Source organism: Corvus cornix, chromosome 2 (genome assembly GCF_000738735.6).
Source record: "Corvus cornix cornix isolate S_Up_H32 chromosome 2, ASM73873v5, whole genome shotgun sequence".
NCBI lineage: Eukaryota > Metazoa > Chordata > Aves > Passeriformes > Corvidae > Corvus > Corvus cornix.
Window position 1 is genome coordinate 36,141,962 of NC_046333.1, and position 27,634 is coordinate 36,169,595.

General features: G+C 38.4%; 1 protein-coding gene across 1 annotated transcript in view; it reads right to left on the minus strand.

Annotated features, from left to right (window-relative positions):
- Window positions 1-1,727: 1,727 nt before the first annotated feature.
- The window catches only part of NEK11 (NIMA related kinase 11), an 82,934-nt gene continuing 57,027 nt past the window's right edge, over window positions 1,728-27,634 (minus strand). The window contains exons 13-15 of the mRNA XM_039549815.1: window positions 26,694-26,818; window positions 21,288-21,348; window positions 1,728-3,022 (exon numbers count right to left, since the gene is read on the minus strand). Coding sequence (XP_039405749.1) covers window positions 2,652-3,022; window positions 21,288-21,348; window positions 26,694-26,818 — 557 coding nt within the window. The 3' untranslated portion in view covers window positions 1,728-2,651. The remainder of the gene's footprint in view (window positions 3,023-21,287; window positions 21,349-26,693; window positions 26,819-27,634) is intronic.

The window sequence follows — 27,634 nt, forward strand, 5'->3', positions numbered from 1 at the left end:
AGATTTTCAGGCACTGGAAGCCTTTAATTCACCTCACAAAGAGGGGATTCTGATGCTTTCTAGAAATTATCTGGCAGAACAATCACCTCTAAGAAAGGATTTCCTTTTTGTTTGCTGTGAAAAATAGAATTGATCTGCCTCCTAATCCAGCTGTCAACAAGAAACTGACAGTTGCACTTCTTATCAGAAAACTCAGATGTTGTTTCTCCCTTTATAGTTCAAGCACCTTTATACCAGATTTAAGGCCTCAAAGCATTTAAAAAATACTCACCCCACTTCCTTTGTTTTCAGTATCTCTTCATCAAGCAATTAATCTTGTAGCATTTTTAAGAGAATCAATAAAAAAGCTAGCAAGGTTGCCTCATGTTTGCAAAGCTTTTGGTACAAATCTGTAGGTTAAATGGGACTTTTTATGAGGATCTATTAATGCCTTTACATTTATTTCCTCACATTTACTTCCAGCAGTTCTGTTGCTTTTTTATTAATGAAGATCCACAATATCAACATCTTCCTCCTTCCTTTTAGATTTCTACTAATGACCACCAGCAATGGGATTTTGCAAGTTAAACAGTGATGTAAAAATTTCTGTCAAATCCATGGGATGTATTTCTGTGCTTTTACTACAGCTCAAAGACGAAAATTTCCTGCTGTGTTTAACATGTATACTACATTGGCTAACTGTGGTATGATTCATTTAAAAAAAACACAAAACAAAACAAAGTATGGTTTAAAGCATATAAGCAGTAAACCAGTAACCTCCAGATCCTCACGTGCCTTGAAGGTCATTCCCTGCAGAGAGCAGAAAGCAACTAAGTAAGCCTAAAAGGCACTGTGAGTTCTTTTTTCCTGTGCAACAAATGAAAGAAAATACTGCTCATCCGAGAGCAACCACTTCCCTGAAGTCAATCTGAGTGACTAAATCATGTTTTTCAGGTTTTAAAGGTTTCCCTTTAATGATCTTCCAAGTCCTTGACTGACTTAAGGAGCCTGACCCATTCTTACCCAGGTATTTTTTTCTTTCAAGCTGCATGGAAAAAAGCCTGAAATAGTCTTTGTCACTAATAAAAAAGGAATTGACTGCTTACAGAGGCTGTTTTTGAAGTTTTTGTGATAAATCACCTTGAACTGCAGCAGAAGTAAATGAAGGAGTGAAGATTATCTTCTTCTGACATTATTCTCACTGTGTCAGTTACTCATTGTTTGCTTTTGGACTTTATAGTCCCTGCAACATTCAAGCACTCCTCCTGTACCTTGGACTTCAGCACTTCCGTTTTAAAATGGTCTTCAGTTTTGTGCAAGAAATATCTAATCAGGTACTCATACACAACATTGAGAAGGATGGGAAGTGTAGGTCAAGAAGAAATAATAGGGAAGAGACTGAAACCTGACAAACAGTATGTTTCCCTACCTCAGTGAACACCATAGTGGATTTTAGTCTCTGGCTTGTAACATGCATTCTAAATAAAAGCTGAAGCTAGAAAAAACTGAAACATACCAGAATCTCTTACTACTTTGAGCTGGAAGTATAGTGCCACATCATCTGTAGCTGGGCATGCTCTTTGCTTCCTCAGCTTATGCTGCTGCTAGAATAGATTTAGATGACTCTACCTGCCTTTTGCTTTGAGTCTCTTAACACACGTCATAAAGATGGATCAGTAGAACTGCTTAATTGACCATAAATACTGGTACACTTCACTGTAAATAACTCATCTCAGGTCAAATAGAAATTTTTTTTATATTCATAATATGAATTTCTTTTAATTTATTTAACACAGTCCCCAAGTCGTTTAAGAGTTGTGGTGGAAAAGCAGGAAGCATAAGGATTATGAATGGCTTAATGCCTAAAATTCATTTGGTCTACAATTCATTTTAGATTCCTTTACCAATTGTATGACTTTGTTAACCTTTAGTCATATGCACAGATGGAGGAAGAAGCTCAGAATGCAAAATAAGGAAGGAAGAGGTGGAAGGGAAACATCAGGTATATAATCAGAGCGTGATACACAGCTGAAATCAGCAGGAGTGGGATGCATATGAAGAAGGGAGCATAAACACTAGAAAAGAACTGTAACGGTAACAATGTGCAAGGCAGGAAAAAAATCAGTTTATTTTTTCCATTTTTGAAGGATGAATTTAATCTAAAACTCTTTCTACAGGTACAGTGTGCAACCAGACATGCTTCTTCCATTATGAATATACACACCTATCTCTGTGTATGTGAGCATGCATATATGTACATAAATATGCACATATGTATGTATTTCCACAGTTCCTTTGAAATTTAAACAGATTAAATGCAGCCCTTTTGAATAATCAATAATAAGGCAAATAGGGGATGAGCGGCCATAAATATATATATATATATATATGTTTAAGGGTAAATCTGCCAAATTACAAAAATTATGGGCTTAAATATCATGAGGACCAGTTAGCACAGAAATCAACAGCAGCTGGAGTCTAATCCTGCTTCATTCCATCAGAGGCAGCTTTGCCAGTGATGCTCTGAGTGTGAACTGGCATCCAGACACGGCCCAAAACACCCCTCCTTATGTTTTAAGTGGTAGAAAAAGGGGACTCTGGTAACTGTGAATCCTCCCCTCCACTGTCACAAACATCTGTTCTTCTTCCTGCCCCTGTAATCCGTGCCATATTTACCCACTTCTCACTGCTGTGTGGACTCTCAAATGGTGCTTACCCACATGCTTAGGTACTACATTACCTTCAGCAGTGTCCCCCAAACACCACCTGTACTTGCCTGCTGGCCTGAAGGAGGCCCCTTCCCCCTCTGTGCCATTTCCAGCTGCTGCTGACACACTGTTACAGCTGAAGATGTGGCTCTGAAGCCTGTAGCTGTTCCTCGAAGTACAGCAGCTGATCCACTTCAAAGCAATCACTTGCTCTAGACACCAGTTTCTCCAAACACCTCCTGATCTCCTCCTCACTGGCATTCTGCTGTCTCGCTTGCTTGAGACAGCTGTACACGGCCTCAAATGCCTCCACTCCCAGCTTCTCAATGGCAGATCTGGGGATAAATATTATAGAAAAGGTCAAGTAAAAGTTAATTCATGTTAAATATTAACACAAGCATTAACTAGTACAGATTTCTTCTAAATGTTGTAGGTTTGATTAAAACGAACCTACATGATGCACCTTGTTTGTCTGACAGTAAAACGAACTAAAGTTTCCTGGAGAATTTCTCCATGATTGTTTGCCATACCAGGAGCCCAAGAGTAAAAACCTGGCCATAGTAAAGTCATGGGAAGCATGGTCATCGTCTTTGTTGCAGTCCAAGAATCCTCTCCACGCTGAGTCTGACAGACTCTTTTATCTACAGCAAGTCTGGTAAACAGACACGTATTACTGCGTCTGGATTTCATCAAAACCAAAAGGAGCAACCCCAGTCAGCCAAACACCAGTAGCATTTTACGTGAGCACACTTTCTTATTCATCGTTTTATTTTAGCTTCTATGAAATACAAGAAAACCATTGTACAAGCTCAGCATGAGCTAACTTGACACTTTTTTATTTTCTACAGTGCTCTCCTTTTATCAGAACACAGATCTGTAACTCAGTGACAAAATACACATTCACAGCACACACTCTTAATGTTGATTTATAAAAAAGATCCATTTGAAAATGGCAAGACAATGAACAGCATTTCTTCCTCCTAAAGGAAAAACATCTTTAAATTCATTTATCACAGGTAACACAAAATTTTTCACTCAGTGATGGCTTCATATTTTGAGGAAAATACCTGGGTAATTTTCCTTCAGTGTATCAGACTATCTGTCTGCTCCTCATGCTTCTGACACAGGATTTGTTTTCTTTCACTAAACTTTTACATGTTAGAGTAGTTGAGATTTGGTCGTCTTTTAGACAAAAAGGAGGTTCTTGGAAGGGAACCATGTCATATGGTGCCTGCAGCAGGCTCCTCAGCCAATGCCTGAGGCAGCAGGAGCTGGGACACCCTCAGCTTGTGGCTGTACCAAGGATGAGCTGTACAGGGACAGAGAAGGGGATCGGACGTGTTCTAAGCATTAAGGCTTAGAACTTCAGTAAGTGTGCACGTAGGTTCAGAGGGAGCAGGCACACTTCCCATAGTAGTTTAAAAGGTTAAACCTGCCTCCCAACAACAACATCACAAACTGCAGTTGTAGTTTTTCGTTGTTTTGCACTGATTTTGCTACATGTCTGACACCAGGGCAAGGTCAACTGTTCTCACCCAATAGCAGAATCAACCTAACAGTGTAGCTGCTTTCCATCAGTGGTCATCCTGTTACTGCTGAGGAATAACATCATAATGAAATGTCAGCCAGTAAGAGTTCCATACTATGTAAATTCCTCAATTCCTAGGAAAACATTGCAAAGAATTTTACTTTATTGCTTCTCAAACTTGTCCCATCCTACTTGCTCTCTGCTTTTCTAGCACCTCAGTCATGCCCAGGTGTGATCCTCCTTAGGCTTCAGGTCACCCCTCCTGCTGGTTCCTGACACAGAGGCAGATGAGGAACCTGGGGCAGAGAAAGCCAGGACCCAGGATCAGAAGTCACAGGGCCAAACTGGAATCTCTACAGGTCCAGACCTGACTCAGTCCTGCTTCCTGTAACTAGAAACTGCCTTTTTCTTTTCTACCAAGAATGTAGTTTAGGAGAAAATAAAAACTGTTGGAAATAATTAATTCTCAGACACTGGAAGCCTAGGGATTGGATTACCACTGAAAACTAAAATAATGACCAAAAAATTGACAAATAATGTACATTTCTTAAAAAAAAATCATAAAAAATATCACCATTTCTCTCCAACAGCTAAAAATCAATACATGAGAAGCTATCCTGAAACCACTGCTACTTCATCAGTGCCTTTAATGACTCCTGTCTCCCTCTTAGACAAGTATGTTTAATTTTTTGGCAGTCCTGTCTATTTAAAGATGAAAAATTAAGCAAACATGTACCCTGGGAGTACTGCTTCTGCTAATAAATGTGACCTGCAGATTCGAATCTTCTCTGTTCAGCTTGGCAGAGCATGCAAATCAGCTAATCTGTATAATAGCTGATACAATAGAATTAAGGGGGAAATGTTCATAGGTTGAAAATTACGGGGTAGGTAACAAAAATTATAACCTGCTTTTACAAAAGAAGACATCAGGCTCTGTTTGGACTTGAGAGCTGCATTAATACAACTCTGCTACCACATCATGCCTCACAGAGGCAGAAGTGTGGGATCTCAGAGAGTAAATGTCAAAGAGGCATCACTGAGTGAATCGATCATCCTGATGGAGGGAGGAGGGAAGGCGCTTCCTGGAAAGCAAGGTTTGTCCATTATGGCCCTGGTCCTGTGCTAGGGGATATTTGTCCATCCATGTAAAATCCCATAGAGGCACAATTACAGACTGCTATTTCACATGAAATAGGGGATACCTGCACTAATGTTTTGAAAAGAATAAAAGCCTTACCATGAAATGTGCTGTGAGAACAAGTGCAGAACTCCCATTTAGAGTCATGTGGCCATCCATCTTTTCTGATTTACTGGCATTTACTCTCTTTGTGCCATCCTATAGCTTACTCACCTGTAAACTCACTATGAGTCATCATCACTTTCTCAGCCAAGATGACACGAGCAAAGGGGATACCTGACATCTGGGATTTCATTACTGTGACAAAAATTGTGGGCCACACCTCCATCCCACACTGCCCTAAATGGTTTTTCAGTGTGCTGAAATCAAAGCAGCTACATTGGGCTCCACCAATCAAGAGTCTGGCTTCAGCTGATACACAGTAATATGCTTCAATGTTGTATCTCAGATTGTTCTTTCATTTCTTTGTTACAGAGTCTTAGATAGACAGAGGGATTCATGGAGCTCAGCTTCCCTCACTCCTGGCTGCAGCCCCAGTACGCCAGGCAGAGGAGGCACAGGGCTGGAGGCATGCTGTGACCACTAACACGCTGGCTGCACAGCAGATATTTCCAGTGTGGGGACTCTGTCACCCATGGAAGCTGTGGCCTGAAAAAAAATGCCTCTTGTTGCCAGCTCTTGTGCAGCAGACAACACATGGCTGAGAAAATTAACTGCAACAAGACCCAAAGGCCATATTGATATTTGATTTGTGGATAAGGATGGAGCATGGATGTAAAATAGAGACTTGGTTCTATCAAGGACAAGGCACTTCTGAGCATGTGAGACGCAGTAAAGAATATCAGCAAAATCATAGGCACTGCTGGAAGTAGAGGGGAGCTAAATTGGACCCTTGAGAACTGCAATTTTTAGACACAGGGTGTCTAAAACCATTCCAAGTCATTTAGTGGATCTGGGCCTAAATGAATTTATCAGGCTATCTGGTGATTCACAGTTGATTTCCTACGCAACAAGGCAAAATTGCTAAAATTTAACAATTTAATAATGTTGTGTTCTCAACTGACTGAGGAAATTGTAAATCTTTCCCCGGGTGAACGAAGAATTCTCTATTATCCCATGGGTCTTTATTTTGACTATTCTGCTACCAGCTACCTATTAACATCTCCTTTCTGGCTTGGAGATCAATTACAATCCACCTACCTTTACGCCACACTGACAAAAGCCACAAAACAAGATTAATGCTGAGGTTTGTGCTCCTGCATGGGCATTAGCAGCTGGGTTAATACCTCTCAACAACTTGTCGTGACCTGCCTTGAAGGGTAACTATGACACAAAGCAGCAGCGAAGGGGTTTTTCAGCTTCTCACTTTCCAATGTCATTCAGCATGACGGCAACTATAATTTAAAGCCATCCTGGTTTCACTGGTGCCTTCAGGGAGCTGCCTGTGGTCTGTGCAAGGAGGGGCTTTGCCCAAGCCACTACTGAACACACTATGAAGTCCCTTGGGATCAGACACCAGCAATAACATCTCACACTGCCATAACAGGCAACAAACACACTGCTCCTAAGACAAACGCAGAAAACTCAGTTATTTCAAAATACTAGTTACTCATGTCTACATCAGTGTAAACCTTAATAAAGAAACTTTCTGGACATGGAATACCCATTCCAGTGGGCATTTATTTATCCTCTTGAATGCAGCCAGGCCACCTGCATCCACCACCAATGAGCACATTGTAAAGTAGAGAGCAAATCTGTGGGTTTTGGGCTCATGGGGCATAAAAGCAAGTGCAGGGATCTTTGAAAGAAAAATTTCAGTTGATGCCTCTAAGTCCTGTTTTTCCTAACTCAAGGGAATCCCCATGGAGTCCAGCAGTATTACTTAGGATTCTCATCAACACATCCAACAATGATTTGTCTCTGAATTAATACTATTTCCAAGCATCAATTTATTAACCCTATATTTCTCTTTAAAACAATACTACCATGCCACTTTGCAGCTAACCAGAAGTGATATGAATCTTAGTGAAAAAGAGTGTTACTTTTGTCTCCTGAGATGACTCTGCAAAAGAATCAGGAAATTACATATCCTTAGTCTCATATAAAATATTGTTTTCTAACTGTACCACAAAATCTTAGGACATCTGCTACAGCATCTCATGGTTCAGTAAACAAACAGGTTTATCTCAGTCAGAACACAAAAGATCTCTGTCCTCTTGAGTTATATTTCTGTCATTCGGTTTGCTGGCCTTACTTGCTATGAATGATTAAAACTTTGACTCTTGAAAGAAATGGCTCTGGGTTCAAATCTTTATTTGCAGTAAAACTTCTCTGTTGCTGTTTAAAGACCCTTTGAGATCTGCTAGGAGAAGAGTATAATAAGTTCCATGATTCAGGTTTTAGGAACTTATTTCTAAAGGTAGGGCCTTTCTAGTTCTGACAGCTGTTCAATCTTGGAAATGTGAAAAAAATGGCTAAGTCTAAGAAAAGGCCTTATTGGAAAAAAAAAAGGTAATGGAAAGTATTATTATATAAAAGCTAGTAAGAAAAGAAATATGAATTGTTAATATTAACCCCCACCTTCACCTTCAAGCCTCAATGGACTTTGACCTTCCTCATATTACTGCTGAATGAAAATTTCTTCACTTGAAGACACAATGATAATTTTCATAATTCATCCTTAATTACTTCATAATTCCTGAATTAAAGCACCTTAATTTGATTGCAAACAAAACTCTCTGATGTCCTACTTCAAAGACCTGCAAAATCTAAACTATATTTAGAACATGTTTTCCCATGAGCTAAGAAGGATCTTATTATTAAAAGATGTAGACACACAGGTGAAGAAATATAAACAGTAGTATTCTCCATGCACCTCATTTTCAGAGATAAATTAATTTATAAAATGGGAATTGAAGCTGACATCTGCGCTTGGAAGAAGTATTAATTAGAATTTAGAGCTGCTAGTTGAATTCTAGCTACTATCAATTTAGAAGATGCTTTATCATACGATAAAATGTGCGGTTTTTAGTTTTTCCCACAGAAGGAAACAAATTACAACAAAACACAGTCATTTAAATCAAACCTGAGTATTGCAATTGTAAAGTCTATCTATATTCAGAAATTTACTACCAATACTAAAAATAAGAGAGGAAACATACTTGCTTCTATAGAGCTATTCTTCATGAGGTAGGGTGGGTGAAAATTACACTGTTTCACTGTGCCTGTGAAGAATTACCCAAAACACACTTCAGTTGCAATAGCTGGGCTGCAGTAGCTTTATACACAGTCTGAGATTTCCTAGCCTGGCTATAATTATTTAAAAAACATCCTGATTTTTAATAGTGTCATGGCATACAAAGAGTCTTTGAAAAGTCATCCGTTTAATTCCTTCAGCATCACTGATCAAGATCAAGCAGAAACTCATGGCACATTTAACACATGCCTGATGTTATTTGCTTTGTTTATCAATGCATTTGTTTTATACAGGTATGTTTGATGAGCAGCACAATATACAGCTACTTCTTGAATGTGGGCATGCAAGGATACAGTAGTCACCTCTGAAAAGTCAATAATTATACACAGATCTTGTAATAATTTAGGAATATTACTGCATTCTCCTTTGTTCAGCTGTGTGGTTATACAGTTAATGATGATTTCCTTTTACATGGCCTGATATTGGGAGGGAGTCTCTCCCAATTTAGGATTTCACACCAAAATTACAGTTATAAAACTAACAATTTACCTATCAGAGAAAGGAAAAGGTACTTATGCATTTCAATGAAACAATCAGAATACTAATTACTATAGATATGTTTTCTCAAGCCAAGCTTTGTCTTTAGCCATATTGTATTAAGTGTTACCACTGGATGTAAAACAATGCATTTCTGAGTTAGCAATTAGCCAGTCTCATTAAAAGGTTGTCAACGTATCAGGTCCTTCAATGGAGAAATTAATGTAATCAGCTGGTATGGAGATGGACAAATCTTGATAGAAATATCACAAACACCACAGTAATTTACTCACAAAATTTCCAGCTTGGCTTGTGCACTGTACAGCCACAGAGGGAGGTGAAGCAGCATTCAAGCTCTGAGCTATGACAAACACCCATACAAGATTACAGCAAAAGTAAAATTACTCTTACACAATCCAATCAAAAAGGCATTTTAAAAGCTGAAAAAAACCCCAACTCCTGTGGAATGTGAGATGCCCAATTATGGCAAATATATAAGCATGTGTATACATATACATAAAAATATACACTAATGTATACACAAAAAAACTCCCAAATCTGTTTGCATAAAACTTTATGGAAACAGTTTTTTGAACATCAACCATTTGGGCTTAGCTCACATCTAAATCCACCCAAGGGGGCCTGAAGCTAGGTGGATTAAGTCCACAACTTCTTTCAAGTCTCTTTTCACATCTGTAGCCCTTTAAAAAGTTCCTAGCACAAAACAGGACTAAGGAAAATTCATGTCTTGGCAGAGCCATACAATTCCATGATGACACCATACTACAGAGAAAGAAAGAAAAGCAATTACCAACTATGGACAGTAGATCTGTGATTTTCAGAAAGGCCTAGAAAGATTTATGCATTCAGTTTCTTCTGGATCTGCATCAAAATAACACAAGCTTCACAGACCTGTTTAGGCATTTAAAGAGGTAGATAGAAGTCTAGTACTTTTATTTTTTTCCTAAAAAGAAAACATTTATTGTCTCCCAAAACAGAGCCCTGGTCATTCCTCCATCAAATCTCTTGGAAAATTCCCTACCTACATTTCCCTCAAGTCGACTTCCCAAGGTTGCAATGCTGCTTCTAGTAAACACTGTCAAAGTTCTTTGAGTGGTTCTGTTTTGAAAACAGACTTTATAATTAATGCTGCATGAAAGCATTTTCACATTTGCAAACTATTGACAAAATCAAGGTACTGGAAATCTGAACAGCCTGATCTATGCATTGGGTATGCACAGCAGGAGAAACTAGGGAAACCGTGAACATGTTTTGTGCAAAACAAAAAGAAGTATAAGTCAAACTCTCTGAATGTTTTGAGTGTTTGGGGCCACTTGACATTTTAAAATGAGTGAGTCTATTCTTAAAAGTTCAGGTGTTTTGCTACTGAAATGCAATTTTCAAAGTGAATAAAAACTCCCTCCAGTGCTAAAGCAATTATAATACTACTGTCCACTTAAAAAAAAGTTCTTAAAAATTCAGAATAACAGAATGACTCATGGATCTATGACATACAGCTCAGCAGAGAAGATGAAAAAATCTGAGTTTTCTTTATCTAAGTAAATTCACAAAATATTACATATTGTTTTAAGGGTAGGACATGAGGTTCAAGTAATGTGCAAAATGGGCAAAAAATGAGCATCCCAAGAAAATGCATCAAACTTTAATTGTGCCCCAATACTCACTCACTCTAACTGCCAAGTTTGTTCTCATTGTTCATTTCAAAGTGCACCATAACAAATGTAAAGATGCTAAGAACTGCTGAAATTATGGTGTTGGAAGGTGATGTGCTCTTCCCATCCTCAGATGCAGGAGGAGCAGCATAAGAGACAAAGCCCATTTTTGTCATGGAAAGGGGAAGAGTATGGACAGTGGGAAGAAGCTGAATGAAGACCCATGGAAAATGCCTGAGGAATTAGACCATCAGGTCCAACTTCAGCCTTGAGGGGTACTGCTGCTTCTGCTGCAGAGGACTCCTAAACTTCTGAGCAGTAGCCACTGTCTCACTCACCTTAATTTCTTCTTAGGCAGGAGGAGCCCAGGATTCACCTGTTCCCACTTTCTCTCTCAGTCATTGCCTTGGGACAGCAATCACTCCTGAGCCAGGAGCATTCACTCACGTCTCCCTGACAGAAGCCAAGAACCAATATCCCAGCTTGGTCACACACAGGAAGGGTTCAATCTTCCAGTGTTCCTGCTGAGTTTACTGTAGTCTCACTTGCTTGTAAAGCAAACAGCAAACCCAAAATACTTTCTTCCAATTTGGGTCTGGAAGGTAACAGTGCAATTATCTTAAAGTAGATTTTCAGTAAAAGAAAGAGAAACTCATGGACTAAGATGTTTAATGTGTTTCCATAATGAACTCATTGGGCTCATCTGAGACTGGCCTTTAAAATGAGGTGTAAGAAACTGTGACAAGTAGGATGAATATGTAAACAAAATTTTGGCTTAGCGCATGGGATGCAGAAAACTATAGTCATGCTGTAAGATGTCTTGGGATCACCAGACAGAAATTATTACCTGAAAAAGGAGTGTTGGACAGAACACAGTAGTGTGTGTAAGAGGAAATTCAATGCTCAAAACCATTTAAGGATCAATACCTTCAGGAGTACTCTATTCATCTGCAAAAAACAGATAGTGGTAGCTCAGACAGTGCCAAAAAACTTCCTTACCAAATATGTCTTTTGTCTGTGAGAAGACATCTTATTCCTCAAGCGTGTTTACATCATGACACCTTCAATGTGACAGTCAATGACAATCAAAAGGTCACTGAGAAGTTTTTTAATCTCTTAAAAACCAATTACCTTTTCTGTATTTGTTGCTTTCGTCTTCACTAAGGATCCCCTCAAAGATGTCAATAACAAAACCAGTTTCACTTGGCTCAGAAAGATCTACTCCACATATATCAAAATACTACATCAAGTAAACAATTTCTTTAAGAATTTTTTTTTAATTGTACACATAAATGTACAAAAAGCCTTCTATACTTCAAACATTTTAGGACTACTTATCTCAAAGAACATCCAGTGCCTACTGAATGACCTCAAAACGACCTTTCTTTCTGAAATTTTAAGATAAATGGTGCATTTGATGGCAGCATCACAAGCACAAGAAGCATATATACATACTGCTCCTGAGTCTAAGCCAGTAGTGTTACAAGCATTCACAGGACCAGAATAAAAATATCACCCAATGCCTTTTCTTCATGATTTCTGAAAGACTGCTTTACTTACACTCAGCAGGAGATGATGAAGTCTTTTGCTTGTTCATGGTATGCTGCTGCGCGTAAGACTTTGGGGACTGACTAAGAGGTGCTTACTGCTGGGTTAAAGGATTTTAATTTACTTAAAATTTGGGGCATAAAAGCCTTTTCCTTTTACTGCCACACATTTTATTGAATTCTAAAGTGCATATTAAAGTTCATGGCTATTAAAATGACTGATTGTAGATATTCGTGGATATCTCCACAAAGGAGCACGAAATGATCTGTACTAAGTTTTTTGTATGGAGCTTGGGGGAAAAAAATTAATTGCTGCTACTACAATTTAATCTGACGGGAAAAATGCTTTGGCTTGAGGAGTTGCTTCTGAAGAACAGCATGGTTCTCTTCTGAGATGCAGAGTTGGAAAGTCTCTGTGGGGGAACATCAGTGAACAGTCATTCGTTTGTCTTCATGGATCCCTCCATGAAGGTAACTTGGCTCTGGATAGCATGTGACAATAACGCTTCTCACACCTGGCAGGCACCAAGTTACCCAGTAACATCAAGGATGGGAAGCACCAAGAGAATTAGCTTGTGGGCTGGACAGAAAACACCAGGATATGGCTCCTCCCATTTTCTGCATCTAACATGATTCCTCAGTTTCAAAGCCCAATATGAGGAATAAGAATCTCGTAGCTCTGGTTTCTGTATTTGGTTGACCTCTCGCTGCTGGCATGCAGGGCTGGGAAGGAGCATAATGATAACCTTTGTGGGAGCTAGTTCAAAAAATGGAGATTTCTTATCGACACTGCAGATCCCAATATCGAAATGTTTAGCACTGGAATGGAAATTTTTGTGGAGGGAATGAATTCTGCTTGAAAGGTAAAGTTTAATCTCTGCTGTTATAAACTTTATAATGAATTCTGATACCAAATATAACAAACTAGAAATTGTTGTCACTGGAGTAGGTGAATTTATCATGACTTTTACTGAGAGGACAGCAATTCACATTGATGCTGGATGTGATCAGCTGGAACAGAGAGTGCAATGGTAATTGGAAAGAAAAAGTCTGGGGAAAGAGTCAGGGGCTGTAGTGAAGAAAAAGCCATTTCTTTCCACTTAAAATGGGAGGAGACCAAGCACTCCTACCTACCATATTCAAGAATATCAGTGGCTTCCTTCTGTATTCCCATAAAGATTTTTAGCACAGCTTCCCTCTCACATGAGTATCCTTGTCAAATCCTGCATAAGAATATAGAAGAAGCCTCCTAAATTGCTGCTCTGATACACAGCAAGTCAAAGAAGGCACTTAGTGCAGTACACTGCAGTAACTCAAGCATGACACATAACATCTTGTCAAGTGACTGTCTTGCTACAGTTGTTTGCAAGCCCACATTATTCACGTGTCAATTGGAAATGGCTAAAAGGCACTTTTGCTGTTAGACTCTGTGTTATTTTAGATGAATCTACCATTTTATCAGAGCTATTGATACTTTCTTCCAGTAAGGTCATCTGTAATGTTTGGGCACGAAGTTTCTTTATGAGCAGTTCATGACATAGAAGTCTCCCTCATCAGAATCTATTGCTCCTAACATCTAAAAATGGTGCAAATCCCAAGCCTTTATAGTCCTCTTTCTACAGTGACTTGGCACCCAAACAGATTTTACTGCACCTCCACATTACTTCCCCTGCTCTGCTCTTCTCTTTCCTTATAGGAACTCCAGCTACTCAGTTTCTGTAAGACAAATCCCTCACATTGTCTCCCTCTTCAGAAGCTGTCATCTGGAAGATCACCCCCAGAAGTCTGCATCTACCTGAGTAAAACTGAATAGTACAAGTCTAAACTATATTAGCCTTGCTTATGTGGCACTGTTGTGTGGATGACATTCAACAAACACATCATATGAAGTTTGCCAAGGGATGAGCAGAGAAGCTGTGGCTTTCTGTATTGATTCACATCCAGATGTGCTTCCTTCTCACCACTGAAAACCCCACTGTGCCTGGTGTGCAGATTGGCCACGGGTCAGAGTTTGCAGCAATATCCTTGACTACCTACATGCTGGATACTGTGCTCACTCACTTGTTCCTTAAAACTTTACCTTTCAAGCAATTAAGTCCTTTCTCACCTTTACATAGTCAGAAAATGAAAAAGTCACCCTATCTCTTGGAGGAAGGACAAAAACGTGAGTCACAACAAACTGTGAAAACCATGAAGCTGCACTGGAAAAACAGAATTTGAAAGAAGTGATCTAATCATACCTCAGCCCTAAAAGCAATGACTATGAAGTTCAAATATTTTAAGTTTTATCCAGCAACCATGAGAACACAAGGTGAAATCTAAGTTTAGTGGGCATTTTGACTAAAAACCTCACCTTGCAAGTAGCTGGCACAAAACAATGCATTACTTTATTTTTGTAAGTAGTTTCCATGAAAAGAGAACGGAAAGCAATACGAGTGGAAGGCTGTGAGACCTGGGACTGGTTGCACAATAAAAGCTAAGCCATGAAGTGAAACCCTGGGAGCTGTTGCATCTTGAAATACCATAAAACCAAACAACTCCCATCTGGAGTAAATGTGGTTGGTATTTTCCTGAAATACATGGTGATTTGTTTTAAACAGTGATTGTTATGAATGCTGTTGGAATTGTACTCATTTTCTTTAGAGGACTCAAATAACTATTAGCATCTACTGTTTGAACTTATTTGCATTCCAATAACATGCACCACGTTATTGGCACTGTCCACCTACACAAGAGAAAAATGCCCTTTTTTAAAGAGTTTATAATCTGAGAACAGTTGAATCTTGCAACATTGCAAAGAATATTTGAGTTCAGAAATAATACACATCACTATGGTTATCAGATCAGCACCTAAATTAGGATGCAATAAATCTTGGAAGGCCAGAAATACTGACTCAAGATAAGGGCTCAAGATACTTTAACCAGTACGTTCTAGAAAGGAAACACAGGTCTTTGTTTTATTAAGACACTGAAACCTTTATAAATAAAGCTGGGGTTTCAGCAATGCTGAAAACAAGTAGACAATAAGTTTCAAAGGGAACTGCCCATGTAAATTCCTCTGTCTCATTTGAAAATCCCAGCCAAGAGCAGCAATTTTGTCTGCTTTAAAACATCATATCACCATGGGAAACAGACTCATTCACTTTTCATTCCACGCAAGAATGAAGTGTGGGTGAGGGAGCAAATGTGGTGGTAATGTGTATGTCTGCAGGTGATTTATGGGCATGTGCTGTGCTAATAAAGAAAGTGAAGTTCAGAGTGACACCGAGAGCAATTAAGGCAAACTAGAGACTGGAATGATCAGAAGTGAGGGTCAACTTTCATCCTCTCTAGAGGTAAGTAGGCAAATCTGTAAACACCTTATCATCCATTTCTTCTTGTAGATGGGATTTTGGGGTTTTATTTGCTGTGCTTTGCAGTTTTTCAAATCCGTATTCTTTGCCTGCACATTGGTAACGCCTAAATATGCCACTTAATCCCTCATGCGTTTCGGCTTGGTCTCAGCCATTGCACTGTTGAGGGCTCTGAATCCCTGGGGCACCCCTGGAGACACTCCGGTGACAGTCGTCGAGCCTACAAATCAATGCACAGACACACAACCTTTTTCACCTTCATCCCCTGAGCTCTATTGCAGAATCAAGGGCAGTCAGAAGGAGGAAGACTATTCCTGTTTCTCACAAGGCAGTGCCATATTAATTAAAGATGAATGAGATTATTAAATGCACATTAAGGGCAACTTCTTTCTGAGGGACAAGTAGGTTTATAGCTTAAAGACACCAGAATTGTAAGAACAATTTTCCTTCTGTATGATACTCAAGGAATTACAACAGAAAGGACAATCACTTGAGGAAGTGCTGGGACAGATTAACATCCAATAACATTAAATTTGTTTAGGTAATATGCATTTTCTTCCATTGTTTTTGTACTCATTTTTAAGAGCAAGAACATTCTTTCTAACAGGCAAGTCTCTCCTTTAGCTTCATCATTACTGTAAACTGGAAGTATTTAACTTATGATATCACCTCTCCTTCAGATAAAGCTACTCTTTTTATGTATGAATATATATATATATATAAACAGAATATATATATATAAACATACCTGTACATGTAAGTACATATACATGTGTGAGAAATATACATGTGCATAAACACACATGCCCACTCTTTCTGTTTGCAGGCCTTGTGAGCTGTTGCAATATTTCAGGACCTAGGGCTCACATACCACTGAGGTACTCATCCACAGGAACACAGAATTGCTGAATCACAGAGGACTGTCAGGGTTATCAGCTCAAATATGCTGCAATTTCATGTAGTCATTCCATCATACAAGTCTGTGGTTTTCCTAAGAAATTTATGTACTTTTTGCTCTGACCGCTCCCATTGAAAGACAATTTCAAAGCCTCACTGGGAGCTGGTGGCTAAAATCTCCCCTCTTATTTCCTGACAAAACTTCTTTATCAAGCAGTTCATGCTCATTTTCCTTCTGTGCCAGTTCTTTTCTTTGGCTTACACAGTTCTTTCCTTCCCTTTTGCATACTCCTTTCATTTCTTTATAATTGGAAAAAGAGATCCTATTTCAGCTTTCCATTTGTTAAGCTAAACAAAGCAGCTATTTTAGCTTCTTCTTGCAAATTGTTTGGCATTAGGATTTCATCTCCCAAAAGAGGAGAAGATGCATCAGGGTGGGACTACATCCTGTGTAAATGTGTGGCCTGTGGCACACAGGACTCAAATTCTCAACAGGCGTGGGAGGGCTCTGCATAGGATAGGAACAAACCAAAAGTCAAACATGTTAACACAGTGCCTCATCTAAATGAACACACACTCCCCTCCTAGCAGGGGTTTTTAACTCGTACACAGCTGGGGTTTGGCTGAGTTTGGATTGCATTAACAGAGATCACATGCAGCCAGAGGGAGCTTGCAGCTACCCTCCCTCTATGAGCTGGTATAGACACCCCCAGAGAACACCAAATGCTCTGGAATGTGCAATCCAAGCTCTCCCAAGAGATCCTATAAGTTAAGATAGATCCTATATCTTACATGATTCTAGACCTTGACCACATACATTTGAATACTGAGATTAAAACTTTCCATTGTGAGTGATCCTACTGAATCACTCACAGTGAGTATCTGCTGGATTCAGAAGTATCCACAGAAGAAATGGATTCCTGATTCTGTTAGCTGGACGGACAAACAATTGCACATTTGAAAACATTTTCCTAGCTTATCTTTACACCTAATGGCTAGGAGTTGTCTGGTGCCTAAGTATTACAACTCAGGTATAGTTAATGCAGTTTGAAAGATGAAAAATGGCAAGCCCAGTTCTTACTGGCAACCAATTATTTCATCCATTAATGCAAAAAACATTTCCTGATCATTTCCTGTAACAGTACACATGTATATCCATATGTTTTTACATGGATTCTGTAAGCATTCAACTCCTTTAGCAGCACTGGAAAATTCAGCTATCCTCAGGATAGCCCTGAGGAAACTCCAGGTGCTGTACAAAGCAATGCTCATGACTTACTGACTGGGTTGCATGTTCCTCCCTCAGTTGGCACAGCATTAAGGTCCAGATGTAGGGCTGTGGTGCTTTGAAACCAATTAAAAATTGATGCCCTGAGCACCGAGCACCAGTGGCCTAAGGAAAATACAAACCTTGCAGTCTCTTAAGAAACAGTATGTTTAACCACAGGCACCAGATAAATTCTGGCATTGCTATTATTACAGGATATATCACTATAGTAAGAGCTCAGCATATTTTTTCTGTTTAGTGAATTCAGTATATTTATTACTACAATATTTCCTTCTCCTCTGACATTTCATTATTAAAGACATCCTTCTTGTTTGTTTTGTTTTGGGTTTTTTTTTTCCCCCTGGGATTTCTGGCTAAATAACTCCTATTTTGTCTACTTTACACATTGGCAGTTGGCCAAGAAAAACTTCATCTCTACATGCAAACTCTCTATCTTCCTCTCCATTTAATATGATTGTCTGGCTACTGCAAGGCAGCATGGACTGAAGATTGTAGGATGCTGCAAAGGTGTGGTTAGTCATTAAAAAAATGAATTCTCAGTAAAGACTGCTAAGAGCTTGACACACTGGTGCTACAGCACACCTCAACAAATTTTGTTGGGCTGATTCATAACCATTCCAACTTCTATATCAAGGGTATTTTCTTAGAAGCAGCTACTTCATTGATAATATATTTTGCACCCAGCTTCAGGCAGTTTGTGTACCCACATATGAACACACAAAAAGGAACCATGCCTCTTCAAAAAGTTACCAGATAATTATTTGCATTTTTTATCCAGTATATCATTCTTGATCCGTTAAACAAAATCAAATGAAACAACAAGAGCAGTGGCTTTTCAAAACCAGGCATTGTGGCTTTCTAAATGTATTTGAATGTCTCCAAGTGTCTAACCCAGTATTGCACAGAACAACACAGGGCAAAGGGCAAAAGATCTTTGTTCTCTCAGGCGATAGAGCATCAGTTTGAGGTTTTCACTGAGGATCTGTAGGGAAAGGAATTTATTCACAGGTGCATTGTCTGGTAAGAGTTTTCATAAATTATGGCCCAAAGGCATTCCTACAAACATTTCTGCTAATGACCAAAGAATTGGTGACACACATCTACTGCATTTCTTTGTAAGCCATTGTGTGTTGTGAAGCTGTTATCTCCACTGAGTCACAAACTTCTGTCTGTATTTCAGATTTCTTTTCTTTAGCTTTCACTGCTACGCATAAGATCCTTCAATGCCTTTTTGTACAAGATATAAAAGGTTAGAATCAGATGTGTTTTCCTGATCCATAAATGACACAAAGTGACCCAACTGCCCCTAACCTTCTCTTCCTTTATGCCAAGCAAATTTAGTAAATTGTAAAATGAGTTTTTCAAACTCCCTTTTCCTTTGCGGCTCTTTTCTGGGATCTTCCTAATTTTTCAGTTTATCAGCATAGCCTCTCTTATTTCAAATGCACTCCACACGGAGCTGTATAGCCAACACAAAAGCAACTGCGTACCACACTAAAGCTCTGGTATTCGGAGTGACTCTGTGGAACTTCTTGAGGAGAAAACTCAATTGCCTCCCAAGTCCTTTTATAAACACTGAGGTTTATACTAAACAAATTCCACCTGATGAAAAACAATGCATATTTATTGCACCCTTTTTATCACAGCCTTTGCTGACATAAAAAAAAGTTCTATTTTTTAGAACTACCAACCACTTGAAACAACTCATAATTTTTCGTAATACTTTAACAATGAAGGACGCTACAAGAAATTCTGTTCTGGCCAGATTCCTGCTTCTATTTCCCTATTATTGACATGAAATTCAGGAGTACCCATTATAATTTTGTTGTAGCTCTGTAGCCCAGTAATATGGTATTGCTACTGCTTGCACCAGCCCACACATCTGGAACTGAGTCTGCAAGGCTTCAGGCTTTGTCTGATCCTGTCTTGCCTTGACAGAAATTTTGATTTAATTGCTTAGGCTATAGCAGCAGTTCTTCTAATTACTGTGTAGTGAGCTATTTTATTTTGTTTCCACTTATTCTTGTATCATATAAGCTTTATTTTTAGATGGATATATTTCTTTGGAGAAAATCATACCTAATTACTACCTTAGCTTGGAGAAAGGCTATAGGTTTCAGCACAGACTGGTTGGATATTTTTTTAATGATAAAAGTACAATTTAATTCTTTAATATTACAATTTTTAAAAGGCTTCTTCTTGTCCTTAATATTGAATGAAAAAGATTAAGATAAGGGAGTTTCTAATACTAAGATTGTTTTTAAAACAGCACTGTTTGGCTAATATTCTTGTTTGTTCTCAGCAGCCTTCAAGGCAATTCCTCTCTTTAATTAAAATAACAAAATATCAAAGCACAGAGCAAAATTTTGTCCTTATTTTAACTTCTGCAAACCCACTGCAGACAATGATGTTGCATATGCATAAATGAGTGCAGAATTTGGAGACAGAGGGCTCTCTGCAATGTGAAGAGAAATTGGATGTAAGTGTTCCTTCCTTCAGTCCTGAGGGTCTCCCTGACGTGGGACCCAGGTGACCAGTGGCTACAAAACTATGATGGCCACAGCTTTGACTACTTCCTTTCATCCCTCCTCTTTGGCTCTCTCTTCCCATCTGTCCATGCTCACAAGCAAGGGTGAAACAGAGCTCAGCACTGGAAGAATCTCTGGAAGGAGAACTTCCTAGGATTCTCTTGTGTTGTGGTTTTAGAATACCGAGTCAGGTTTATCCCGACTGAACGAATGCAAACAAAGCAACTAAATGAGACTGCAGTTCCCATGGGAGCCTTTGGGAACGTAGCTGGCCTTTCATGCAGCTCACACTCAGGCTGCTGCTGGCACAGTCCCACCCAGTGGCCTCCAAGGACAGCGACTATGGCAGCCACAGTAAATATCTTCTTTCATATAAGATTTCTTTTTAGCTTTTAAGTAGACCACAGGAACCCAGGCTTTCAAACTCTAAATTTATAGACAATATTTTGCCAGAGATTTTAGGATTAAATTACAACCTTAAATTCTCACTGTTTTCTTTGTACCTATAATGAGATACTGTAATATAAATTAAGTATTATTCAAATCTTGATCATAATTTTTAAAAAATTAAATATTTTAACACATTTTATCTTATTGTTACCAGGACTTAAAACTATAAAATAGCTTATATATCCTCAAATATTTTCCTCTGGAGAAAAAATGACAGTAGCCAAGTTTTTGCTAACATTTTACACTTCTGACTATCATGCTATATGGCTTTATTTTTTTCAAAGCACTTAACTGCTTATGCCTTTTCTTTTGGTATAATTATACTTCTCTGCAGTAGATTAAGGAAATAATTTTCAAGGAGATCACATTTTTTGAGTTATTTTGTTGCAAAATGGAAATAGTTGGACTGTGATGCATACAAACTGCTAATACCTGCTGCTATCTAAAGAAGAGATATCACCTTACCCAATGAGCTGTTATTCAGGACACTCTCCAAATACTTAACCATTGCCTCCATATCACTGTCCTGTGAACAAATGAAATAGGAATAGCATTAGTGTGAGCACAAACTAAAATAGAAATGCTATGTACCAGAGGTACAGTCCCACAAGCACAGAGGATATCACACCAGTAAGTGTCAAGACTAGACTTTAAAGAAGTTACATTGCCCAGGACTTTTTCTATGTTTTCTTCTCCTAAAACATCAGGCCTTGGAATGATGTTATAACCAAACAATTATTTAAGTCAGATTCCTTGTAGATACACAAGTGTTTAGAACAACTGTGCATAAGTTTAAAGGAGATATATTTACTGTAGAGGGTGGTGTGCAGTGTCTGAAAATACACCAGCATTTTATCATCAGTTAGTCCTGGAATATCTAAGACAATATTACCTTGAAAAAGGCAATTATATACTTTTTAACTATGCCAAGCTTTTTTATGCTTATGATAGCTGCCCACAGTAAATTAATACTTATCCTTCGTGTAATTGCATCTACTTGCATGTCTAATAACAACAACTAATTGAAAAATTTTTAATTAAGAAGAGATTTTAACATTTTTATATTTCAAGTGTTCTCTTACCAAACAGATGGCTAACAGTTTTTCCATTATATCTTTCATATGAAATGCTGTTTGTGTACACAGATGAAATTTAAAGTTCTGGCCATTATGCGTTGATAGCTGTCCAGGAAGCACATCACAATTTAATGAAAGTCCAAAAAAAACTTGGACTCTGACTGTGTAGAAGCTGCTGCCATATCACATTTGACAACACAGCTTTCTTGACTATTTAAAACTGACAGTCAAAATCTTGACCTTGCTAGAAAACATGTCAAAAATACACATTTAAAAAAAATATTCAGCACTCTATGCCTTTAAGACTTAAAACAATGGAATAAAAAGAAACAATATTGACGTCCACTTCTACAATGGACAATCTGCTTTATGTTCTGTGATCTTACTAAAAATGCTCATTCTAAATTTCTCAAACTTAGGAACTGCCAGCAGGCCTAAACAGGACAGCAGTAATTGTTGGGAATGACTGGGACCTTCTGGTGCAAGTGGGAGCTGTTATGGATGAGCATAAACTAACTATTCTTCACCCCAAGTTGTTTCATGGGCTTATATTTGAAACAGGCTCTGCTACTTTAGCTGAGGTTTGCAAGGTGGGAATCAGCTTCTTGGTTGGCGATTGCAATAGGTCACCCCTAAGCTCATAGGTTTGAAGGAGCCTCTTTGCCCTTTTGAAGCAGTCTGTGGGGTCCTGATTTGATCAAGTCAGCACAAGGGTTTCCAGTTCTGCAGCCAGGAAATGCTAGAGAATGCAATGTTAATACATATAGTACATATTATATATTGAATTAAGATAGACTTAGTACTATAGGTATAATTTCTCTGTACTTCTGAAAAAAAGAACCATTAGGGCTTCATTAAAAAGTTATTAGATCTTTTTCATTCAAAACTAAAAATTTATATTGATTTTCTGTTAATATTACTTTGTAATTATTTTTACTTTCATTATCACTTACAGTTAACCACAAATCTACAGACAGACAAAAGCATAGTAAATAACCATATACAACATTATTGCTTTAATAAAACCCTTTTTTTCCCCTTTTTTTAGAGGATAAAGTCTGTAATTCCCAAACCTTTGACTTCTCACAACAGGACATCATATTTACTCCAATTATAACAACAAAACTGTCTTTTTCTCATTACGCTGTAAGGCAAAAGATGTATGTTCACCTCTTTCATGACTCCTGTCTTTTCCCCACTTGGGTTTAGCACTGGAAGAGGATTTAGCTGTTTCATTTAATATATTTCTTTAATCTTTCTCTTTTTTCTGCAGAGAAAGAAAAGCACTACAGAATGGAGAAACATGCCCAGAAGAGAGGCACTCCTTTGCATAAGGGCCATTGTGGGTGAATGCTTGCACATTTCGGATTCAGAACAAACAACCCCATTTCTAACAGCCACAAGCCATGCCAAGGCATGTGTTAGGAATCCAGTGGAGCATCTTTGGGGTCACAGCACACAGACCACTCAGAGCCGCTGGAGCTATGATAATTTATGCCAGCTGATTGTCTGGCTTGACAATCTCGGAAGCAACTTGGAATTTGAAAATAGGAACCAACTGCATCACAGTAGCAGACTTTGTCATAATGAAGAGGGTGAATTTGTTATTATGGTTGCTGACAAAAACCACTAAGAGAATGGCGATGAACTGCAGTAAGGAGCATCCACTAGCATCTCAGCTAAATCAAAGCCAATGGAAGCTTCATTACACACTAATTTTTCAGTTTCAAGTTTCAAGATCAAACCTCTGTTAAGCATCACATATTAAAATGTTTTTAAAAACAGTTTGTCATTCTCTTTCATGATTTCCCCCAATAAGAAATTGTTTCTCCTAGTTAAAAAAAACATGTGGAAAAGAGCCACTGGCTTGAAGAGGTGGAGGTCTGGAAAAGTAATTGGCAAATTGTTCCTTGAAATCTGTCAATGTGCATTTCTGCTCCAAAAAAAAGGAACAAAGGACACTAAACTCCAGTGCTGGACAATGTAGCTGAAATCAGATAGGCTGTATTGAAAGGCATCAACATGAGAAAAAAAGCTGTCTCAACTCCCATCCTAAACCTTTAAAATTACATTGTTTCAGTGCCTAACTCTACCTTCCTAAATGGTCTTATAGCCCACAAGGCCACTACTTCTCAGACCATCTTGACATCTGTGGAAGCCTAATATAGCTTCAATAAACACCTCATATCCCTTTCTACACTTGCACCTTAATATGTTTTTCAGTTGGATGACTTTTCTGACCCCATGCTACTGCAATGAACGTTGGAATTTTTTTTAATCCTTGTTTGAAATAATGGGGTCACCAGAGAGCACCACCAGATGCAGCACTTCTGCACTCTCTGCACAAAAGTAACTAGAAAAGCAATCTTGGAGTCGGAAATTTGAGAGATTTGCAGAAATTAGCTTGCAAGTCCTTACTGTGTTGCAGTGGAATGATTTCTTTTTTAGGACACACCTTCAAGAGCTTGATTTAAGGTATCTTTGAAGAAAGGGTTTAAGAGTATGAATCCCACCACAGAAATTGAAGTAGGATTTTTGGTATTAAGTAAATGACTGCAGAAGCAAACCTTTGCTATTCTGGTAGGATTTGAAGCTTATTATTAATACTGAGCATGATCCCACCTACCTCTGAGTGGGATTCATCTCACATAACTGTTGACATCCAGAAGAGAGATGTTGTGTGCATGTTAATTATTGTAGATCCCTTTATAATCACCAAAGAGGGACTTCTCTGAATATTCCATCCAACCTGCATTAGATGTTTGCTCCCTAAAAATGCTTGCTTACTTCCCCTCACAGTACTGCCCTTCTGTTTGTTGAGTTCAGACACAGGTGTTCAGATTCGCACAACTACGTTCATTCTGCTTTGACCTCGGACTTACTGCAGAATTTTTCACTTGAGAAAGCAAAAATTGCCTATTTTCACTTCCCAAGAAATAGAAAAGGTAATTGTGTCAATACCCAGAAACACACTTAATGAATATCTTAACGTGCTGGGGTCAACATGAGAAAAGCACAGATAATTAGCTTCTTTGATAGAGGAAGCACCAAAAGGCAAACGGTCACGGGGCTGCATCCCAGTCAGTCTGTGCAGGCCAGTTCACAGAGGGTCAGTGCTCTGTGTGCTGGTAAAGCAAAGCCTCAGGGCCACTGGGACTGGACAGAGACAACAGGGTGCCAGTGGGATGGCTCTTCCAGCCCACCATGCTGGTTCTTGTCATCACAGAATTATTAGTCACTGCAGCGTGAGGGACTGTGGCTGCTCACATCCGAATGCCAACACATAATTTATTCTGCATTACAGAGAAATCTATTTTTATCTTCTGCCCTTCATTAATTCTAAGCAGCTGTCTGCCTGTACAAAAACACTACTGATTGACACTTAACGATACCATCAATGAAAGCTGAATGAAAATTTCAAAAGGCATTCTAAAAAAGAAAAATTCTCTCAGAGTCTGATGAAAATGAGCAGTAATTTCATTTTCAAGAGTATCTTGTGGTAGACTTTCTGGGCAATGGTTTCTTTGTATGTCTATGTGTTGTAGGTAAGCATAAACCCAGCAAACTGAAAAAAAAAATTGTCTAAGATATTCCACTGTTTTACAATTGACTAATAATTTTCTTTAGACCACTACTGTACAAATTGCTCCCGAATTTTAAGGCATCACGTGTGTTTAATTTGAAAGCTAGGAGGACATTTTTAGATTGAATTAAGCTGTTTCTGAGTAAACTTCAAGTTTTACTTGCAGGACAATGTCAGGATTCCCTGCTACTGTGATAGAAGTAGAGCTCTGATTTCTCACACTTTATTTTTGCCTTAAGAACTATGTCTCAAAGAAGCTATTAGTTCAAATTTTTCAAAAACCACAAGCTATTTATAGTTTAGTGAAGAGTACTAGTCTAGTTGGCCAGTTCCCTGAAATGCACAAGATACCACACCCTGTTCTGCCAACTTTGCACATGATCACAGAATAAAGTAAATGTTCCTAGGCAGAACCAGATAGAGCCACTGTAGGTCATGCTTGAAACTGGTGGCCCATGAGAAAAATTAATAGATCCTGAATGCCTTAGGAAGATCCATTTTCAGAACTGCCTCAGGCACTTAAGTTTATTGATTTCACTGAGACTTGATCACTGGAGACAAAATTCATCTCAGCTCATTCTGATCAGATCTAAAGTAGGTGCCTTCTCCAATAATCTTCAACCTTCACACTGCAATCCCTGACTTTCTTGTGGCAGCCTCAACTGATAAAGCCACTTTAAGCCTTTCAACAATAAGTTTTCTCTTCACTGACACTTTCTGTGATGTGGGAAAGTCTACAGATTTGCTGGTCAAGTCTTGCGGCTGTTTAGGCTCATAGTTCATCACACTGTCCTAGAAAATATGTCTAATATAGGGAGGAACTAGAGGTGACTATCTTTGCCTGGGAATTAGAGCTGGAACTTAGATCTTATGCCTGAAGTATAACCTCAGCTTTAATTTAATTTAAATCACAGCTAGCATTTGAGAGGATCCCACTCTGAGGGTTTTAGAGTCACAAGGATGTTTTCTGACAATGATTTACCTTAAGGCATTCATGGGAGTGTTATTTTTAATCTTGAAGGAATGCAAAAATCTTTCTTATCAATATCTTATAGTACACATATAATTAATTCATGCTATTGATATATACACACACCCCTAAGAACAACAAAAAAAAATTCAGCAATGTCCGTAGGACAAATTCTGGGAACCCAGTTTTCTCATGGAAAATTACCATCAAGTGTATACTGTGTTCCCAATGGTCACATATACCTGGTGATTTGTCTTAGAGACCACCCATGACAATTCTGCATCTTCCTCCTCTTCACTGTCTTCTGAACAGGATTCAAACTCATCTTTATAATATTCTTCTGCAATTTCTGGATCTTCAGGGATCTCTAAAGGCAATTATGAGTTTATAGCACATATAGAGAAAAAATGTATGATCTGAAACAGATATAAATGAACTTTATAGCACCAATGTTATGTCAATAGCAATGAATTCTGTAATCGAAAGCAAAAGATAGGTTCCCAGATTAAAAAGTTTGTCTTTGATGATAAGCAGTGTTAAAGCTGTCTCTGGCAAAGGGAAAATCCTCATAATATGTGAATTAATGAACTTAAAGGATCTATATTGATATTGCATTGAAATCTCTAAACCATACAATAAATCAGGCTGGAAGTGACTTTATGGGATCATTTAGTCAAAGCAGGGCCAGTATTTAATTGAATCCAGCTTTTGTGAGCTGAAATTATAACTCAGTTTTGTTTTCTCTAACACATACAACATGAGGTGAATAAGACTGCTAATCTAAAATGGAAAATAATATGTATCAGGTACATGTTTAAAAGATATGAGAAATTAAATCTATATATTTTTCCAAACTTTCTGGAAGCAAAGCTATAATAAAATAAAAGAAACTAATATAAAGTCAAGATATGCATACTTTGATGTCATGCTCTCTCAATTTATTACTATCAAAAGTTTTAGTAACAGCAGTGAGTGCAATATTAATATAGCCAATGAGCCCATGAAGTATAATAATTGGTATTAAAACTCAGCACATTCATCACAGCTTGAAAGACACTCCAGCCACTCTGCACTGGCAGAAATCCTTTAGCATCCCAGACTCTGCATGAAAGAATTAGTGAAACAGCTTGAAGTCTGATTGCATCTCCTTCAGGGAGATATTATTACAAAAAATCTTAGATGA